This window comes from Cataglyphis hispanica, chromosome 11 (genome assembly GCF_021464435.1).
Source record: "Cataglyphis hispanica isolate Lineage 1 chromosome 11, ULB_Chis1_1.0, whole genome shotgun sequence".
NCBI lineage: Eukaryota > Metazoa > Arthropoda > Insecta > Hymenoptera > Formicidae > Cataglyphis > Cataglyphis hispanica.
Window position 1 is genome coordinate 7,415,324 of NC_065964.1, and position 20,522 is coordinate 7,435,845.

At 33.5% G+C, this 20,522-nt stretch overlaps 1 protein-coding gene across 2 annotated transcripts in view; it reads right to left on the minus strand.

Annotated features, from left to right (window-relative positions):
- LOC126853198 (uncharacterized) overlaps positions 1-20,522 on the minus strand; it is a 167,802-nt gene that overhangs the window by 73,012 nt on the left and 74,268 nt on the right. For both annotated transcript variants that reach the window (XM_050598751.1, XM_050598752.1), the window contains exons 3-4: positions 19,882-19,929; positions 3,810-4,144 (exon numbers count right to left, since the gene is read on the minus strand). In XM_050598751.1, the coding sequence (XP_050454708.1) occupies positions 3,810-4,144; positions 19,882-19,929 (383 nt within the window). The remainder of the gene's footprint in view (positions 1-3,809; positions 4,145-19,881; positions 19,930-20,522) is intronic.

Genomic DNA, 20,522 nt, shown 5'->3' on the forward strand with positions numbered 1-20,522 from the left:
ACTTTTATGTCCGTGTCGGAGTGCGGATTAATCGCGGCAATCGCGTGCCATGATGAGCGTTAAAAGAACAGAATCGGTCCCTCGTTCTGATTAACATCGTAATCCGTCTAATTATAGAAAAAGTACGACATAATTGAACGTGGTAACTAAATTATGTACGATATTTCGATCATAAGAATTTCGCGTCCCGTCCCGCCCGCGCGACCACCTGAGTCCAGTTAAATTATGCATAAATATCGTTTCTAAGGAAGCTTGTAGTGTCGGGAGTGCCGAATAAAGTATCGGGCGATCCTCGTATTACGCATATTTACAGTATATCGCGCAATAAATTTCGTATTGTACGTAATACGAGCAATTGTATTGTACGAAAAAAAAAAAAGATGGCGCAAGTACCGAGAAAAGTATCGCATTACACGTATTTAAAATTTATCGCGTCAGTAGTGCCAACGTATTTTCAAACGGTACGTGTTGATAAAATTAGTGCAGAGATCGATCGTCGAGAATAAATATCGCCTGCCAGGAAACGTATGTGCAGTCTGACAGCTCACGTCGAAAAATCATGGTAAGTACCTGCGATGGTACGCTTTAAGACTTTAAGCTTTAAGACAAAGATAAAGGAAATGAAAAGAAGTGAGAAAGGGAGAGAATATAAGAGAGAGAAGTCGGAGTAACTCGAGAAAGAGTCGGGTTACACGCGAATGGATACGAAAGTTAGACTCGTGTATGTGTGTACGTGCGTGTGAGGTACACGCGATGAAATAGCAAAGAGAGAGATAGAAATTATGTATATATATATATATGTAGAGCGTAGATAGATAAAAAAGCTCGCCTGCTTTTATTACAAATATGACCCACTCGCTTTTTAATTTGCTCTCGCGTGTTTTCAACATATAGATTCGTATTATATACACGATGTTTTATAAAATAGTTTATAAATCATATATGTTGCATCTTTCAAAAAAATTAACGAGTTTTCTCAATTATGTTGTAAGAAAATAATTGTTTATTGTAACTTTTTCTTGTTAGTTTCAACATTTTTTGAATATGATATAATTTTGTGTGTAATATTTAACATTTTGATAATTGGGATTGATAGCTAATTGCTGTTTATATTTTATATATATATATATATTTTTTTTTATTTAAATTTATGAAACATAATATTTTAAACACATATTTCTTAATCTTTTTTTTCAAACGGTATGATTATTTCTCCAAAATTATTTAATTATTTAAATAAGTAAATCCGTAATCATTTTGAGCGATGCATTTTTGTGATTCGAAATGCAATTTTATTTTTCGTATCGTAACAAAACAAACTACTTTAATAGAACAAAAGTGATGCTCGTGTCAACTATCTCGAATGTATACCTGCGCACCCGATTCGATTATCTCCTACAAACCACAAAGACAAGCCCGGGGATGCTCCATAACCGCGTGCCGAGAGTTAATCGATCGTATGACATTCATCTGACACGAGTCTCGCGATCAATAGATCTATCAAGCACAAAACTTTAATAGCTATAAATAGGCATCTGCAATTACAAACACTCTGAAATACGCTCGAGGATATATCTGTGATTAAAATAAATGGCAAAGCGTTCAAAATTCTTGAATTATAATAATTTTTTTAACATTATTACTCCTAATTTAATGAACATATGTTATCAGCGTATTAAAAATATATTTTTTTTTTTTCATGTAAATACCTATAAACGACAAATACACTATAACAGTTGTAAATATATCTGTTTGCGAGTAAATTTTAATAAATTTTTATTTCAATTGAAACAAGTGACAAAAATGTCAATATTTAAACATTTAGATGATAATCTTAATTGAACAAAATAAATAAAATATGAGTATATATTTTAAACATTATAGATATTTTAGATTTATGAGTAGATATTTTTAAATTCATTTTTTTTTTAAATTTCATTCGGTCGAAAAAAAAGATGGAATATATTTATAACAGATAACGGCTATTATAATATTCGGATATTTTAAAGATGCAAATCTCATATAATTACCCGCTGTTTTTAATTATAAAAGTTTGACATTCAGATAATTAAGATAACGAAAAATGAGCCAGAAATCTGGTAGCATCAAGAAAACGTAGCTATATAGGTTGCGTTTAGGTTCAGTATATGTCGGAAACCCTTCCATTATCGGGAACGAGCGTAAGAAACGAGGACATCGCAGGTGGATGATAATTAATTAACCGTTTTCTCCCTCATTACCGGCGGTTCTTGACCGTTTAATACACGTTAAAACTGCGAATATTTCAATAAAATTGAGTTCATCATCGATCTCTAGCAAATGTGCGATGGGTGCAGAAAATTTAAAATATTGATCGCGTGAAATGATAACTAGTCGAAATAGTTTCTTCATTTAATAATGCAATGGACGAACACTTTTTTTGTCTGTGAGCTTATTGCATAAATAAACTTATACATTAAATATTAATAACACACATTGTATAATAATATTGTCATATTACATATACGGATTATATTTCATTAATAATATTCTCTCATAATTAATATATGGGAATGTTTTGCGATAATTTACATGTATATATAAATACATACTAAATTCCCGCAATTCTAAATTTCGTCAATGAAAATTTCAGTTCCGTAAATTATTATTATATTAATTAATAAATTTTTTTAATTTATGCTTGATAGAGACGTAAATGTTTATAATTCACTTTATAAGACGAATATTTCTGAGTTAAACAACGTACGTATTTTTCTCTGATTAAACAATTTTTAATATTTGCTAAAATATAAATTTGAAAATTTGTTCTTTTCTTTCATTTTATAGAAAACTCTGTTTTGAAATAAGGTCTCAAATATTATCCATGAATTATTCATTTATGCATTGATATACGATATTAAACCATCGTTTTGTGATAAAGAAAATGTTTAGTTATATACATAAAAATCGAATCATCCCAAATGTAAGATATAGAAAAAAGGAGATAAAGTCTATGTATGAAAATTTTGACATGTAGATAAACATAGAAATTTACTCAAAAATAAAACTTTTTTAAACACAGTAAAACATTACAGTAAACGTTATATATATATATATATATATATATATATATATATATATATATATATCTTAACATAAAGTATAATATAAACATGTATTACGACAATAATTAATATTAGAAATGAAAAAAAAAATAAATATGATAAATATATAGAGATAAAATTCTCAAAAATATGGAAACAGAAAGCGGAAATTTTAGTATAAAAAATGAAAAATGAAAAATACATACCACAATGAAAGAAAAAGAAAATTAAATATTTGGATTCTGGTCACACTTTAGGATAAGAAATATAGTAGAATCTCGATACTTTAAATTAGATAGAAATTAATTCAGTATCAGTCGATTAAAGATTCAAACTGTGTAGAGTATCGTGCGATTTAATTTAAACAGTTTATAAATTATAAATTACGTTGCTTATATAACTGCTGTTTTTATTAGTATCAATAAAATAATATGTTAGTGTAATAAATTAATTCACGATATAATAGTGAAAAAAGTTATCTCACGATTAATAGCTGATAATTAATTTATATTTTATTATTATTTTAATTTCATTTCTAAATCATTCAAAATAAGTAATACGATTACATAATATCTCTAATTAGGCCACGAATTGATCGAGATTCTACACATTCATAAAATTAATGTCAATGAAAGATAAGGGGAAGGAAACGAAACGAGATTACGAAAGATCATCGCAAACAATTAAATATATGTGTATTTACATGTTGCGCGAGCAAAGATTCACCTCGAGATCCATGGTGGTGTGTCGTGATGGCGGGGTGCCGTATTGGCCGTGTGGTGGCGGCAAATGATGCGGATGTAGGGGGTGCAGTTGCTGCCCTGCGTTGAATTGCTGATGATGAAGGGACGGTTGATGATCGCCGCCGAGGGTGTGCCTTCTAGGCTCGTCCCTCGAGCGGCCACCACCACCGGAGGAACCTCGGCTCCCCGAGCCACCCCCGCCAGCGCCGACACCGACCCCCAAGACGCCACCGCTGCCGACGCTGCCCCCGCCAGCACTACCTGCCCGTCTGCCAGGTGTAAGCTCGTTTGGTTCAACCTCTCCCCTGACCGACCCACCTGAAATCAGAAATGTTTCCAGTTAGCGATATCATTATTGACGTTCGAGATAATTAAATATTTAAATAATAATCTTGCATCTTTTGCAATTTACATAGGTGCATCTTATGAATAAATATTTTCTGTTGAAAATTCTTTTAATTAACAAAAATTGGACACTTTATACATTTCTCGGAGTGTAATATTAACATTGTTTTAGTAACCATGTTTCACAAAATTATTCGAAAATTTCAAGTATAAAATTTGTTATGAATCTACGAATCGTATTATCGATGATAACACAGATTAACAAAAGAAAACAAAAAAGAGAAGAAGCATTTTTTTATAATTTTCTTATGATTAATTCTTTATTAATTTTAATTTTTATAATACAAATGTCTTCTTCAGATTAAAAGCTTTAATGATAAATCTATTTTTTGAAATTTATTGTATTTTATCATAAAATGTGATTTGATATTTTTATTAGATACTCAAATATTTGTCTCGTGAACAAACTTATCCGTGAAAGAAAGATTATAAAAAATAAGATTAAAATTTTACGGGTGGAGACGCACGGTTTGCTGTATCTATTAATAAATTCTCGTCCCCAATAAAGAATCGAGGTAAATAGTCTGTGTCTCGACCTATTTGGCAGAAAGTGGCTGCGACAAAGCGTATATAACCGAGAATAACGCGTTCGCGGAAGTGGCCGGAAATAGTGACACGTGCGTGCATATTCATAGGAGGGCGTGTTCTTGTTTAGTTATCTTTCATCGCGGCGAGAAAAACGAGGAAGAGCAAGGTTGCGCATTAAAGTAATAGCATCTGCGGTTACGCCTGACATAGTCAGGAATTCGAGAAGGACAGATAGACATCTCGGTTATCTCATTCAAAATTCAATTTCTCATTTTCTCTTTGCTCGGTATATAAGTGCTTTTATTATGCTTTTCGAATATAGAATTATTTATTTGTGTATAAATCGTTTTTTTTTTTTTTATTCATTTATTTATTCATTTTTTTTTTGACAAAGGCACAACGCAACAAAAAAGAGATTAACAATGCTGATACATCGAATTCGCATAATTGCATAGATCATTGTCACGGGCACGATTGTCCTCGCAATGAGCAGAACGTACGTGTGCATACAAGATGAGTTCACTTCCGGATTACAAAAGCGTCGCGCTCTCTACCTTGTTTACCCGCGTTGCTCTCGACTTAATGAAATACAAACTCGCTGATGAATACTGGCGGCGGCCGTACCCTCTCTAAACGAACGTACTTCTCCGGGTCACAATCAATCTCGGCGAATAGTCACGTGGGGCTTAACGACGTCGAAAGTTCCAGCGCGGAATCTGGACAGAAGCTTCAGAGAAAATGGGTCAGAATGGCGAATCGGGGAGAACCGTCGTCCAATTAATGACGAGATTCGAATTCCGACGGAGCTACATGCGTCATGGCGGCGTCATACCTCGCGTGGGTGGCCAAACGTCGTACATTTCGGTGTTGCGCTTTCCGAAATGGCCGTTCCGCGCAAACGTCAAATTGCTATCTGACAAATGTATGTCGTAAAGCATTATGCCGGTGCTCGATTCACCCGCATTCTCAAAAAGGCAAACTTTAGCGATTTTGCAAGATTTCAACACGTGATATATGTAACGATTCTGTTAGAAAGATTTCCAAAAAATAGAGCAAAAGTTAATTTTCTCGGACGGAAGTCCGATCCGAGTTTTCGGATGTATCACTTCATTATATGATAAATGACGAATTTAAAGCCGAGCAAATATGTGTATAGATTATGCGTACTTCTACGTGTCAACATATTGTTGGATAGTGATATTGGAACTAAAAGAATTTGGGGAGATTGTAGAATCTTAAAGTGGAGGCAAATTTAAATTATTTAATTAAATTCGCGAAAATTGAGATATATGATACAGTCATCAACATAAACATATTATAAATTACATCAATCTTAACGGAATTAAAATTTTACAATCGTTTAATCGTAGAAAATAATTTTGAGAATAGATTCGCGTCAAATTATTGTTTTGCTACTTTAAAGGCTTTTAAATCCATCAGCTATCAATGTCACAGTATAGTAAAATATAAAGACAAAGTCATCTCTCATTGATCGTTAAGATAACTTGGTAAATACGTAAATAATAAACTTTACGCGCGCGAAAATTAGCTGCAAGTAATATCGAGGCTACGTGCGTACTTTGCAACATGTAAAGCTGCGCAAGTTTCCACAATAAAGGAGTTTATGCACCATATTATGCGACACTTGTAATTGGCAACGTGAGTAAACTATTCTCTAAACTCTGGCGAACCGCTTTGAAATTTCAACAAGCACCTAATACGAAAATGCAAAGCATACAATTTCGCAATATTATAAGACGATTATCAAAACGGAAGATCGCCTCTTGATCTTGCTTTGCGTATAAGATATCGTCCAGGATATAATAATGATATATTTTAGTGCGTATATTATAGTGCAATAAAGATTTTCCACAGTCAGTTTTCAAATTGAAAAAATAAAAATGATAATTATACTAAACATACATATTTATTTTATTTCAACTTAGAAAAAAAATGTTAGCCCAATTCAAATATATCCATTTTATCATTTTCTTCTCAATACTATTTCATATTTTGTCACTTTGTATTTTGTAATATTATCCGACGTGATCGATATAATAATCTCCAAAATTTTAGATTAGAGAAAACTCGCAAAAGTAAAATTGAATTAAAAAAATTGATTGCTTCATTAATTATATTACAGTAGAAATCAATTTTTATTAATACCACTAATTTGAATCTCTTTTTTTAAAATTTACAATAAATTTGAATAAAATTTATATTTCATTTAACAGACAGTAATGTGATGAAACTTGAAAGATTGATGAAATACTGACCTATCTTGAGATTTTCATTATTAAAAAATTTTCAAATCTGCCAAAAATCTATCGTTGAAATTCAACTTGTTTAAGTTTACTCTGTCTATCTATGAAATAATATCGATAATTTAATGAATCTTCTTCACGAAATTGCGTGCACTCGCGTCACTCTGTATACACCGTACATAAACCTTATATACAAGACGCTATATACAACGTCGGAAAGAGTACTGGCGACGATGACGGTATCCCTCGTACGCGTTTATTTTCAGAAACCGGTGTAGCTGAGCGTGGCGCGGTCGTCGAGAAATCTAATCTAACGCTCGGAAATTCGATAATCCGTAGCGCAGAGATAAGATTTTATACGTACATATATGTACAATAGGCATACCTGTTTAGCTGCCTCTCTCGTATCAACGCTGATATTCTGATTTCTCTCGAACGTGTATGCAATACAGAGCACAGTAAAATATCTAACGTTTCGGATAAAAGAAGATATTGAAAAATAAGAAAGTAGCAGCCCAAAAATGTAATAAGAATAACAATTTTAATCGAGCGATATAAGCTGTTGTATTTTTTTGAATCGTTGGCTCTACTTTTTAATTATTCGTATTTATTATATAATATCTACTTGTGTTGAAACGATGGGGAATCAAGAAGTGCCTTTAATGAGAATTAATAAACGTTAGTTACGCCATTGCTTCGAGGATGTGACGGAGATTGTTATAATGCGCGACTGCAGAAACAATCGATTCGTAAACCTCGCGAATATAGTTTTAATATGCTAATACTGTTGTATACCCGTTTCAGTTATGCTATCCCTGTGTGTTCGAAATATATTTTACACGCGGTCGTTATAATTAATATATAATCATGATAAGATCGAATCTCGAGCTTATCATGATTATTTACTTCGTTAACTATACTGACGACGGAATACTTCGGTTCTACGACCTCGTTTCTATCCGCTGCGTGCCCCGAGCGCGAAAATAGATCAAATCGATATACCAATAGAGACAATACACAGCTGGGAGCGATAATTGAGGCGAGTGTGATGTAAACTTTATACTTTGCTATGTTTTATTACGCTATATTTGCAATGGTTATGGAAATCAAGAAAATAATTTCAGAATGAATAATTTGCCCAAATGAATATTGAAGCTTACATTATCGATGTCATAAACATATATACTTGCAATTTTTTTTATACGTATAATACTTTATTTTATCTTGATAATATATGTGATTTTGAAGAAGAGGTTTACTTTACACATAAATAAAACGCGAATGAAGAATATTTTCACATTTTTAAAGAATTTATTTCATTAATATCTTTTAACATTTGAATATAAGCGTAAGAGAAAGAAAATTTGTTTATATATCGTTCTCGGTTAGATGGAATTCGCTGACATTAACAATCGTTGTATGGACGATTAAGGAGACTATAAGTTATGAATCGTATCAATTACGACATTCTGATGTGGCTCAATGAAGGAGGGGCGACAAATATCGACGCGCGCATATTCCTGGATGACCGCTTACCGCAGTACCACGTGATTAAGACATTGCATTATGCGTGTGCTTTGGTAAAAGGCGATCAATTTCAATTGCTGTGACAAATTTGCTTATCGTAATTAATATTACGTGAAGTGTTTTTAGTCCTCTGACCTCCCTTTACCATCTGTTGCTCTGTGTTTTTGCATAATGTCTCGCACGACGAGAAGCGTAGCACGTTTTACGAGAAAGGCGTTCCCGTGTATAAAAACACATTTAATAAGACTAACAAAATCTCTTTTAATTACGCTCGTTATTTTTACATTCGTTCGCATATGTGGTTACGATGCTCGTTTAAATAGCCGTCGCTCGAAAGCTAGTTAAGATTTCTCACACTTTAATCAAATGATTAGGAATTCGTCCTTAATTACTTGATAAATGGCCCCTAACTGATCCGGTTTTGCTAATGTCAGTTGAAATAATCATCTAAACTATTTAATTGATTCCTCGTCTTTTCATAGATTGTAGCATGCGTTATAATATATGATACATATTTTATTGTTGTGAAATGAAAGAATATAATTCTCATTTGATAAATTAAAAACATTTTCTAATGTGTCGCACTCAATAATTATGAAACAAGAATAAAAACAACACGCTATTAAAAAACGCATCAATTAATTGCCTTGTACAACTAGATAAACGTATATTCAGAAATAAAAATTATTAATTAATTAATAATTAAGTATTACTGGCCAACAATTAATTAAATACAGTTTTGCATTATTATGTTGTAAATTAGTATTATGATGCAAAATTATATTGCCTTTTTTTCTTTGGAGATAGTCTTGAAAGTTTTGATATAAAAGAGTGAACGGATTATTTTTTATAAAAAAATCTGTATAGACAAATGAAAAGAAGATTTGATTAATCAGCATTAATTGGCTTTGACGAAACCGGTTATATAAGTCAAGAAATTTTATTGCGCGCTCAAAGCCACCAATTAGAGATTGCGATAGGGAATCGTCGATGCATTTTTGCTTCGACGAATGTAATAAAGATAAATTCCAAACTCAGGCACGAGAAAATCCCGCGGGCCGATGATCTGTATAACGGCGATTTACGTCATTGGATTTTAATCCTGTTGCATCGCAAGTACGGCGTTCGTTCCTGCGAAAACGTGACCATGAACGGGGAGAAGTCTATGAAAAACGAAACGAGTGACGAACGATATCGGAGATGAAAATCTCTAAAATAAGAGGAGAAGGCAGATGAAAAAGGTTGCGGGCTTTAATAACGACAGAGTCATTAGAGCAAAAGACAAAATGATTATATAGGTGCAGACGTCATAATCTTGCTGACGAAAACAAGAGCGAGGCTTGTAAAAAGCATTCGTCGGCCAAAATTGGTGATGATGAATGATGTGTCACGAATAAGACTTTGGACGCAAGAAAGTGAGTTGAAATCTTTTCAAAGATAATTTCTTTAGATTAAAAAAAGATAAATTTATATTCTTTCTTTGAATTTTTATGACAAATAAAAAAATTCTTTTAAATATGAGATATGTAACAGAATGAAAAAAAATATAAGGTTGGAAATTATAGTATCTGTGCATCTCGATATATAATAATGATAATGACGTATATTGATACGAAATATCATTTTGATAATGTGTCTTCGCATATGTGATATGATAATCGTGTAAAATAATTGGATATATGATATCACGCGGGTGATTCTTGGCACCGATTCATCGATATTCGATATTCAAAAGCGATGATGACAGTCGTATTCGATGTCATTCGTGAGGAAAGCCACATAATTATACCAATTTTTATATAGCAGTACGTGATCGGTATTAATTTATTAATTTATTAAAACTTATTTATTATTTTTATTTATTAATTTCATTGTATACTAAAATATTTATATAAAGATTCCTATTCAGCTTTATGCACAAAAATATATCGGCAGATGTGTATGAAATTATATTGTATATAACAAGTTAACGAGTTATGACTCATGCCAGAATATATGAAGCGTCATCCCTGTACGTTTCCATCTGATCTAACTTGCAATTTCGTTCAGAAATCGTGGAAGCAATGGTGTGATAAAATCGATTTAGAAACCGGATGAGTTTTCTCCCGCGAAAGGGTGTGTAAAAAAATACGTAATAGTTTTCTAATCCAATTGTTTTCGTCGTGAAACGTAAAATGATTTCGCCTACTTCAAACGACGTTTTGCTTACGAGATTGAATTGTTCATAAATCCTGTGGATGTATTCGCATCCCTTTATCGGCATTCCGGAAGAAGGTATCGTCTGTCTTTAGTAGCCGAAGCAAAATTACTGTCACAATGGGACAATAGCATTTCAGGCAGACTCTCGGGCAGGGCGCGCTTATCGATTATCGTCGGCCAAAAATACGCGCGAAAATACGCTTTTGTATCGTATCTCTCTTTATTTTTCCTTCCGATACTCGATGGCCATGTCTCGGATGTATCGAAAATATAAATCGCGTCTCTCTCTCTCTCTCTCTCTCTTCTTCTCTCGATTTTTCTCTCTCGAGCGAAACGTATTGAGAGTTTAATGATAGATAGTAGAAAAAAAATCGCGAGCATGAAAAATGGCATAAAAAAAATATCCATTGCATAATTCGCTGCAAATATTTCGGGACAGATTCATCACGTTTCATTGGTGTAAGGTCGACGAACTCAGTGTCTAGCACATAATCGTCGATTGGCTGGAAATATCGCCATTTAAGCATTTGGTAATAATTCATTTAGAAATCGTGACTCTTCCGGGAATGTGACGGGAACTCCCATGTTCTCTTCTCAAACTCTGATTAATTGCGAGCTGTCTGTTAAATTTTCATTGCTTATAATTCTATCCACATTTTTTTGCAAGTCTATAAATTTTGGTGTATTTCCTCGCGAATTAAAGAACAACTGAGATCCAGATCGATATTTTAAAAAAATATTTAAATTTAATTCAATTTTGAACTTACGTGATGAAACAACGATAAAAATTTACACGAAAAATATATTTAATTATAATTTTATTCCAACGGAAAGAGATATGCACGCATTAGTAATTTTTATGTGAGTTATTTTTAATAAAAAATTAATTAATAAAAACTTGTTTTATGAATTACCTGAGACATTTCGCGTAGATCAATGAATGTGCATGCCCTTGCGTGCTCGATGAATTAACACTTTCACGCGCTATTGCTATCGGTGAGCTCGCGAGACTTACTCTTAAACTGTAAGGCTTCTTTCGAGCACAAGTTCATCGAACGAAAGAATTAAAAGCATGGTGCGCGTTAATTCTCTTTAATTGTTCGAGTTCAATAACTACAGACGACTTTCTTAAAATAAGCAGATGGACTTGTACACAAACAAGCCCGCTTTTCTCTCGAGTCTCAAGATAATTGCACTATGTCGACAATCAAAATGTATCTAATTTGTAATATCAATTATAATAAAATCTATTAAAAAGGATAAATATTATAATTTCGAAAATTATCGAGCGATGCTTGTTTGATTCATTCTTCATTCAAAAAATTTACTCGAAAATTATTTTGACATTTTCGTTGTTTTAAAATTACATCATTTCCGATTTTCACAATGTTGGGTAATCGTATAAAAATCACGATGCTTTGATGCGGAAAAGGGGAAATCGAAGAACGCAAATTTTTAGTAAAGCGAAAGCGTGGCGCGAGTCTATATTGGGACGATGCATTCGTTATTTCCCTTAATTCCACTTCTTCCGTATCGATTATGCGAATACCATCGCTAACTCGACGGCGTTTGCGTATGCGCTCGTGTGTTATATGTTTGTATAGGCGCCACTTTGCCCGCCATCGAGTGCGTGCGGAGCGAAAAAATCTATATCACTTTCGGACTGCGTGCGTATAAAACAGCTTGCGGAGAGACCGTCGCTTACACACACACACACACACATACATAAGAGTACGTGTTTTATCGACTCGCCTGTTTGCGAGATAGTATCGTGCCGGCGGATTTAGCCAGTGAGCTTCGAGTCGAAGGTTTTTCGAGGTTCCTTCGCCGTATTTTATAGACGCCGTTCATATAACTCCATATTTACTTCGACGTCTTCATTCATTCTTTAATATTTTCAATATCTGCGATATTTCTTATTTTTTTACGTTGGATATTAGAAACAATGAAATTTTTAGAGATTATTTAAAAAAAAATCTACACGCTTATCATTTAATATTTTAACATGTTACATGCATTACAAGATTTATAGTTTAATAAAAAAATGCCTTATAATTATAATGGATTGAAAAGTTATGAAATAGAATACCTGCTAATGCAAGGCTCTATTGTTTCTTGTGTTTTTATTATTTTTGGATTTGAATTCGATAATGAAACAATTATATGAAATTTATGCAAAAATAATGAAAATTAACAGAATTATTAAATATTGTGCGAATTCATCTTTGGCAAATTTTTCAAATCTCGGATTTTTGTAAACATTTTCTACTTTGAACAGTTGTTGGAAGCAAAAAGCAAAAAGTTTACGTATGTGTGCTCTTGTTTGAAACTGTAACTTTGCAAACGTTTTCGTACAAAAGGTAAAAAATACTGGAAACACGTGCGTATAAGCAGTTTTGTGCGCGAATATATGTGCAAATGTGTAAAATACGGGTCCGTTCCAAAAGTTTCAGAATCGAAACTTTTTAAGCTCCTCACCACCTTCTTTTCAGTTTGTCTTTCAAATAATACAATGTGCTACCTTGATATCAACTTGTAGAAAAAAACGACATATTAAACGTTAAATATGTCACTAAAAAAAAAGAAAGAAAAAAAAAAAAAAAAGATTTAATCAAGAATGTCATAGATGTTGCGAATCGATAAAATACACACAACATATGAAAATAAAACTTTTTAAAAATTTCGTGATATATTGAACATGCGAAAAAGGGGTCACCCGTTACAAAGTCGCAAATAAAGAGAGACGATAAAATAGAAAGCTTTTTTTTCGTCTCTCTCTCTCTCGAGCGTAATAATATCCCAAACGGAACGTGAAACGTAACGAAATGTAAAGTGAAACGATGCGTTTATGACGATTGTTGTCATATCTATGCGTATAGCATTCGATTCTAACAAAACCGCTCTTTTATACTAAAATATCTCATCTGTGAGAAATTTTGCATTATATAATTGAAACGCAGTGGCCATATTTAAATAAATGTGAATTTAAATGTATAGTACTATTCAAGTAAAGAGTGCAAATTGTAATTATACAAGATAAATAATGCATTTAATTTGGCAACCTGTAATAACTTTTATCTTATTTGAAGTATATTAAAAATAAGCATTTTTAATATTTCCTATTTTTCTTTTTTATGATCAAATTTATGCAAGAGTTTTTATAACGAATATATCCATATAACATTTAATTTAATTTTACGATGACAAGTGACGTAACAAAGTTAGAAATATACAAACGTGTAACCACGTTGCAAACTTAGTCATTTATATATTTGTGTATTCTGAGCGGATTACAGTAGGGAATATCTATTAATTACATTAGAGCGCGATGCAAGTTTCTATGTAGTTTCTATAGACGAGATATTTTGACATACTATTATTAAAGACAAACTCTATCTCTCTGTTAGAAACGAAACGTATGACACGCGCTTACGAATATCCTCAACACTTCCTCAACACAAAACACGATATCCTTTGCCAACGAGATATTTCTAAGCTAAGTTTCCCTCGCGGAGATATTTAGCGGAATAACCGCGCGTATATATCTATTATATCTTACGCGGAAACGTACGCGCGCATGCTATCGATTTTACGCCGGAAGACACCAACAAAAGGGGAATCGACTTCACTCAAACGAGACTACACTTGGTGTGTGTCTTCGATGAAATATCGTTTGAATATGAATGGTACCGAAGTGGTCGGGCGTCGTGAAGGCTCGTAGTCCCGAACTATAGCAGGAAGCACCTCGTTCTCTCGTCTACGGTCTCGTAGCTCACACATCGTCCATTCCGGTCTATAACTGATAAAACAGAGGAAGCGTCTGTCCGATCCGATTGATCAGTCTTGATCCGAGATCGATTAGCTTTGTTTGAGTCGCCATGAAAGGTCGTTACGGATGAACGAAAGATCAACAATGATATCAGCTTCTCGATTCTTTATGACTAAATCTTTTCAACTTTATCGATTTAATGAAATGTTTCATATGATCTTTATCATATTATGCACTTCGTGCTCGCTACGAAGAATTATGTGAAAAATGATATTCTAGAGATAAAAGAGTATATCGTTTTTTATTTCCTTTACGAGATATGTAAATAAGATTAAAGTTTATTTCAGCAATTTGCAAAAGTGAATTTAATGACATAAATTCGCAAGAGAGAGAGAATAATATATATTAAATACATAATTAAAAACTTTTATTATCTCTTTTCATCTTTTATTACATTTTAATTATAAATATTGCTTGTCTAAAGTTAAACCGCTAAAGTCAATTATATCGCAATTCACAAATGTTGTCTACCTTGTTATTAGCTCCATTGTATTATTACATCATTTGTCTAATGAACTATAATTGGTGGTTTTCGAATCGCTGCACGTATAGAAGACAGATGCTTCAAAGATGCAATAAACCGATATTTGCGATTGTCTCTGTAACGGCGGCATCATGTATATTCCTCCCCCCTTCCCCATGCAATTAACCAATGATGTAACGGCCGTGTTCGCGGCGCGTGCAACGTCCCAAGTACAATTAGCCGCGGGCTCGCTTTTATTACTTTGATTCTATCCACTTTAATATCGTTGCACGTCAACGATCAACCAAACGCGACGAAATATTAACACCAAAAAGGAACAATAATCCGGCAATGTAGCGAAACTCGCGAACGCGATACGGTATTGCTTTTGTAATAAAGCCTGTGTGAGACACGTAATAATATTACCGGCTCGCCTATGCCTTCGGGCGATAATACCAATTCGTCGTATATCGTATCTGAGTATATACGTGATTGTGGTGCAGTTTATCTATTCCGTTTGAAATTCATAATTACATTAAGCGCCATGAATCGTTCTTTCTCTCGAGAATTTGTCGCACCACAAGCTTTTGTGAAAAATATCTTATAAAAAAACACTTTGTGAAAAATATTTGTTAAAATCCGGGAAAAATATTTACTTTTAGATAACAGCTCGGATTTTAAAAAGTTATCGTATCTCGTATATTACGTTTCACACTGTGCTCAGATTGATGTTTACTATTTATATTTTTGTAATAAAATCAAATTTATTCTCAAATATATTAATACTTTATTTCATGTCATAGTGATGAAAATAATATTTCTTCCATTTCAGTTCAGACGTGAAAAGTGCAGTCCGCTATGATTCACGAGGTGTCAACGATCTCTGGTACATTACTGATGAAATTCTTTTGAAAAGATAAGTCAGCAGAATTTAGCAGCAAAAAAGTTCAACAAGAAGTAAGTATCCAAGAGTAGAAAGTTTTAAACTTTAAACATCCATTAATATCAAATGCGCTATCTTGACTCGGTCTCTTCAAATGTCGATATCACGACGGCTATTCATCTCGAAAAACTGCACTTTTAATATAATCGATAAATTCTAATAATATATACAACGAATTAACGTCAAACAATTATTAGACTTTTAATACATTTTACATTTTATATTTATACAATATTTAATGTTTGATAAAAGGTTCTCCCTCTCTCGTTCTTTCTTTCTCTCTCTCTCTCTCTCTCTCGAAATGACCTAATATATTTTAAAAATTACATAATTTTTTTTCTATAATACAGAGCTATACTTTCTATAACAAATAGCTAATTGATTCACATTAAATTATTTTTCATTAAAATATAATTATACTCAACTGATATTAAAATATCAATTCACACGTTATTCACAGAAAATTGATCTTTATTAATATTGAGTAAGATTCACGCAAAAACGATATACGAAAAACACACGACTATTATAGTTCTCAAAAGCCTATACGTTTCTCACGAATTAATCTTTCATTGCCTAGTCTTTTCCGTTTAAAAAAAAAAAAACACATTTATCAGAAATGTCAGCGCAATCGACATTGGGGAAAATTTGACGATTAAAACCATTGACAAGAGATTAAAAGATAAATCGTTGCATCGCTTTAAGAACTCGCGCGTGGTATCACGATATTACTTCCGTTTACTTACATTGCGTCCGGAGTCAATGCACCCTCTCTCAGGCCGGAGACGTTGCTGTACGCGAGTGTCCGTGCGGTTTCCGGAGCGGACGCGAAAACGGGACGCGACGAGGCGAGAGAGATCACAGACGAGACGGAGGCTCTGCGCTATATGTCTGACCTGACGAGGTCTTTATTCACTTCATCGCGAACTAGCCGGTCATACCTCCCGTAACTCTTGACGAGAGTAGTAATTCGTCGTCGCTGCCGCTGCTGCCGCCGCCACCGCCGCCGCCGCCGCCGCCGCCGCCACGACGCATACTACGGGCGTATTATGTCTTGTGCGCGTGTACTACCGCCCGTGGCTTCGCTGGGCAAAAGAAAAAAAAGGAAGCAAAGAAACCGTCGCCATCGTCACCACCACCACCACCACCACCACCGCCGCCGCCGCCACTGCCGCCGGTTTTATAATCAATATTAGTTGACGGAGAATCCGCGCCGCGTCGCCGCTTTATGGAGGCCGAATAGTAGGGGAGAAAGTAGGGGAGGTGAGCTCACGGCGGTCTCTTCTTTATCATCCTGCTTGCACAAGCGATAAGGCGATAAGCTGTTTGGTGGCGGCATGTTCTCATCGTTCACATCGACGGTCGACGGTTTAACCCTTGGCCCGAAAGATTGTTCAACCCTTTATCCGAGAAACAATTTTAAGTAGTAAAAATCGGGTAAGATGTATAGCCATATGTAAACAGATTATTTTCTCGTGGTATAATTCGCGTGATTAATATAATTCGTATTTATTTCAACGAAAGGTAGCAGACGTGTTGTAAAAAAATGAACGTTATTCTTAAAATAATTTTCTTAAACAGTTTCTAAAAAGATGTATGATGTATATCTCTTTTATGTGAAAAAATTCTTTGTTTCTCTTAGAAGATGACAAATGTCAAAGTCATTACTTTCAATATTTAAAAAAAAAATATCAGTTGCACATTTATATTATATTTCTTAATATTTCTAAACAATTGTTTAAGATTTAATGATTAAGCTATTGTTAAAGAAAGTAAGCTCTGTATCGATTGGATTAATTGCATTTGACGTCGCTGCGCGAATTTGGATGTTCATCCAATCGTGTTGCGTGGGGCGTACGGAAAACGGAAAATCAGTTTATCGTATTATCGTCGAATTGATTTTGTAGCGAGAGGGTATAACGAATGTTGCGTTCTGTTTTAATTAGAATTAGTCATGCATATGACAATTTTTTAATTGTATCTCGATGTGACAATTGTAGATTTCATATTGCGTAATATTTTTTTTTAAATTATTAATTGAAAAGATACAATTATATAAAATGTTTTTTTTTTTTTATTAATGGGAATATTATTACACAAGATACACCGCATAGATCTGTATATATTCCTATTTGAAAAATGGGATAAAAAAATTATTAAAGCTCCGTTTATCTACGTAGGGAATCCGGAATGTATGCTTAAACATAGTGATTACAACCAAACGCGCGTTGCCTCGTTTGTAAAAATTATTCTCATCAGAAATCGCTTGTTTGTATCCTACGATAATATTATTTATATACATGGCAAAAAACAAATTTTTTATTACAATATGACTAATTACTTCGCACTTTTCGCTAATAAAAAAATACTCCTTTGATGTGGATTTATTTTGCATAAATATTCACACGGATATCTCATGAATGTGAAACTGACAGTAAGATGTAGTGAAGTGTCAATTTTAAAAGAATCAAGTTGCGCGAGATGTTCGTCAGAGGCGCCTCGATTTGACGACGCCGACGCCGGCGTCGACGTCGACATCGTACTTTGCACGCCATCTCGGCGACGCCGCGTTCGCCGGAAGGCGAAGATTAACACCGTCTGGTACGTCGATGGGTTATCCGCAGAGTTTTTACCCAACGGGGAATTATCCCCGATTCGTCGCGAAATAATTCTCGCGAGTTGTAAAAAGAGATTTTGCGAGGACAAAGATGCAAAATTCGGATAAAGCATTACTCCAAATAATATTTCTTCGTTCGAATTGTTCTAAAAAGGAAGTAATTTTGTTCCAAAATTTTTGCTTTTTTTATATTCAATTTGTAAATATATAATATTTGAATGTATTCAATTGAAGAATAATTAATTATTTCGCGGCTTTTTTATTGCCTCTGTTGCAAATTTTATCGTCATGTCGTTTTGCATTGACATTAAAATAGAATGGATCATAAAATATGCATACACAAAAGAAATAATAATTGTTATGTATACAGAAGAAATAATTGTGTGATAAAAGTTTTGACATTTAGCGAAAAATTAATATGTAAAATATATAAAAAATATGTTAAAAAAATATTCTTTATCCGTGTATACGCGATTATATGTGATTGTATCTGTTTTAATTCCAAGTTAAAAATACTCGGCATAACTTGGAGCATTTCCTTGTAAGGCAATCACTTTGTGCCGTGAATCTGCTGTAGTTGCAGGATGGGGACTCGTAGATAAAGACGAGAGGCTCGGCATATCAATTTCATGGCCTACAAACGGAGGAAGGGGAGAGGGAAGAAGGTGCAGTCACTTGAGAGAATAAAAGGAGGGAGAGGGTGAAACTTGAACTCGGGAAACCTGACTGAGACCTCGCTAATTCCGAGGGTTAAGTTAAGCTCGTAATGCGTCTACTTAAAGGCCAAGGAGGAGGCGAGAACGAAAGAGAGAGAGAGAGAAGGAGGGAGCCAAAGGCGATTGCAGGCAATGCAATCTGGATAATCCTTTCATAGAATAGTCCATCTCGTGAGACAATAATGATTAGGAAGTCAAATAGATGGCCATTTGTGTGGCTGTGCCACAAATTTAGCTATTTTGATACAAGAAAAGCCGATGGCAAAATTTCTCACATTTTTACACCAATTGAATAATCTTATTAGTATATTTGTCATTTATTCGATTTAACTGGCTGATTTTTTTGAATCTTATGGAACTTAAAATCCCATTACTTAAATCCCAATGCTTAAAAATCTCATTTTTTCTCTTAATTGTCAGTTGAAAATTATCGAAAAAATGAAAATGGAATTAATTAACAACTAATGATATAATACATACAATTAAATTAACTAAAGTAAGCAGTAGAAAAAAGAAGATAAATTTCGAATTGCAAATAAAATTTGATAAGACATTGAAACTCACCGGTATCATTGGACTGTCGCCCCTTGCCATCTGGATTCCACTCTTCTTCTAGAAACAAACAGAGAAAATAGCAATTAAAAAAAAAACTATTAATGAGAAAGCAATCTGTACACATTTTAAAGTTGACGACAAGAAAATAATTAAAGATATATAGTTTTTTTTACGAAATATATATTATATATACAAAAATTATAAATTATATTCTAATTCTTAATTATCTAGAATATTTGTGGATGCAGTCACAATTTTATCTTGCTGTAATATTTTTTTTTCCATATCTATATATCTTTTCCTAGCTACAATAATAAATACTATCTTTTTTTTCATACATTTTCTCTCTAATAAATTACATATTCATATATGATCAAATAGCCATACAGAAACGAATCATTTTTGTTTTAAAAAGGCACATATTGGTTTCCAGCAAATTTACAATTATTACAGTGTGCTAACATACTTGTTTGGGAGTTTCTGGAAACTTTGGTAACTAGTATATGAAAGTTCCGAACCGACTAAAGTACGAATTTCAGAAAGTTACGGATATTGTGGAGGCCTAGTAGCAAATCCGCCAACCCCATATACGATACTTTCCAAGTTAGTAGAGAAAACTTGAGAAAATGTGAAAGAATTTATACGAACTA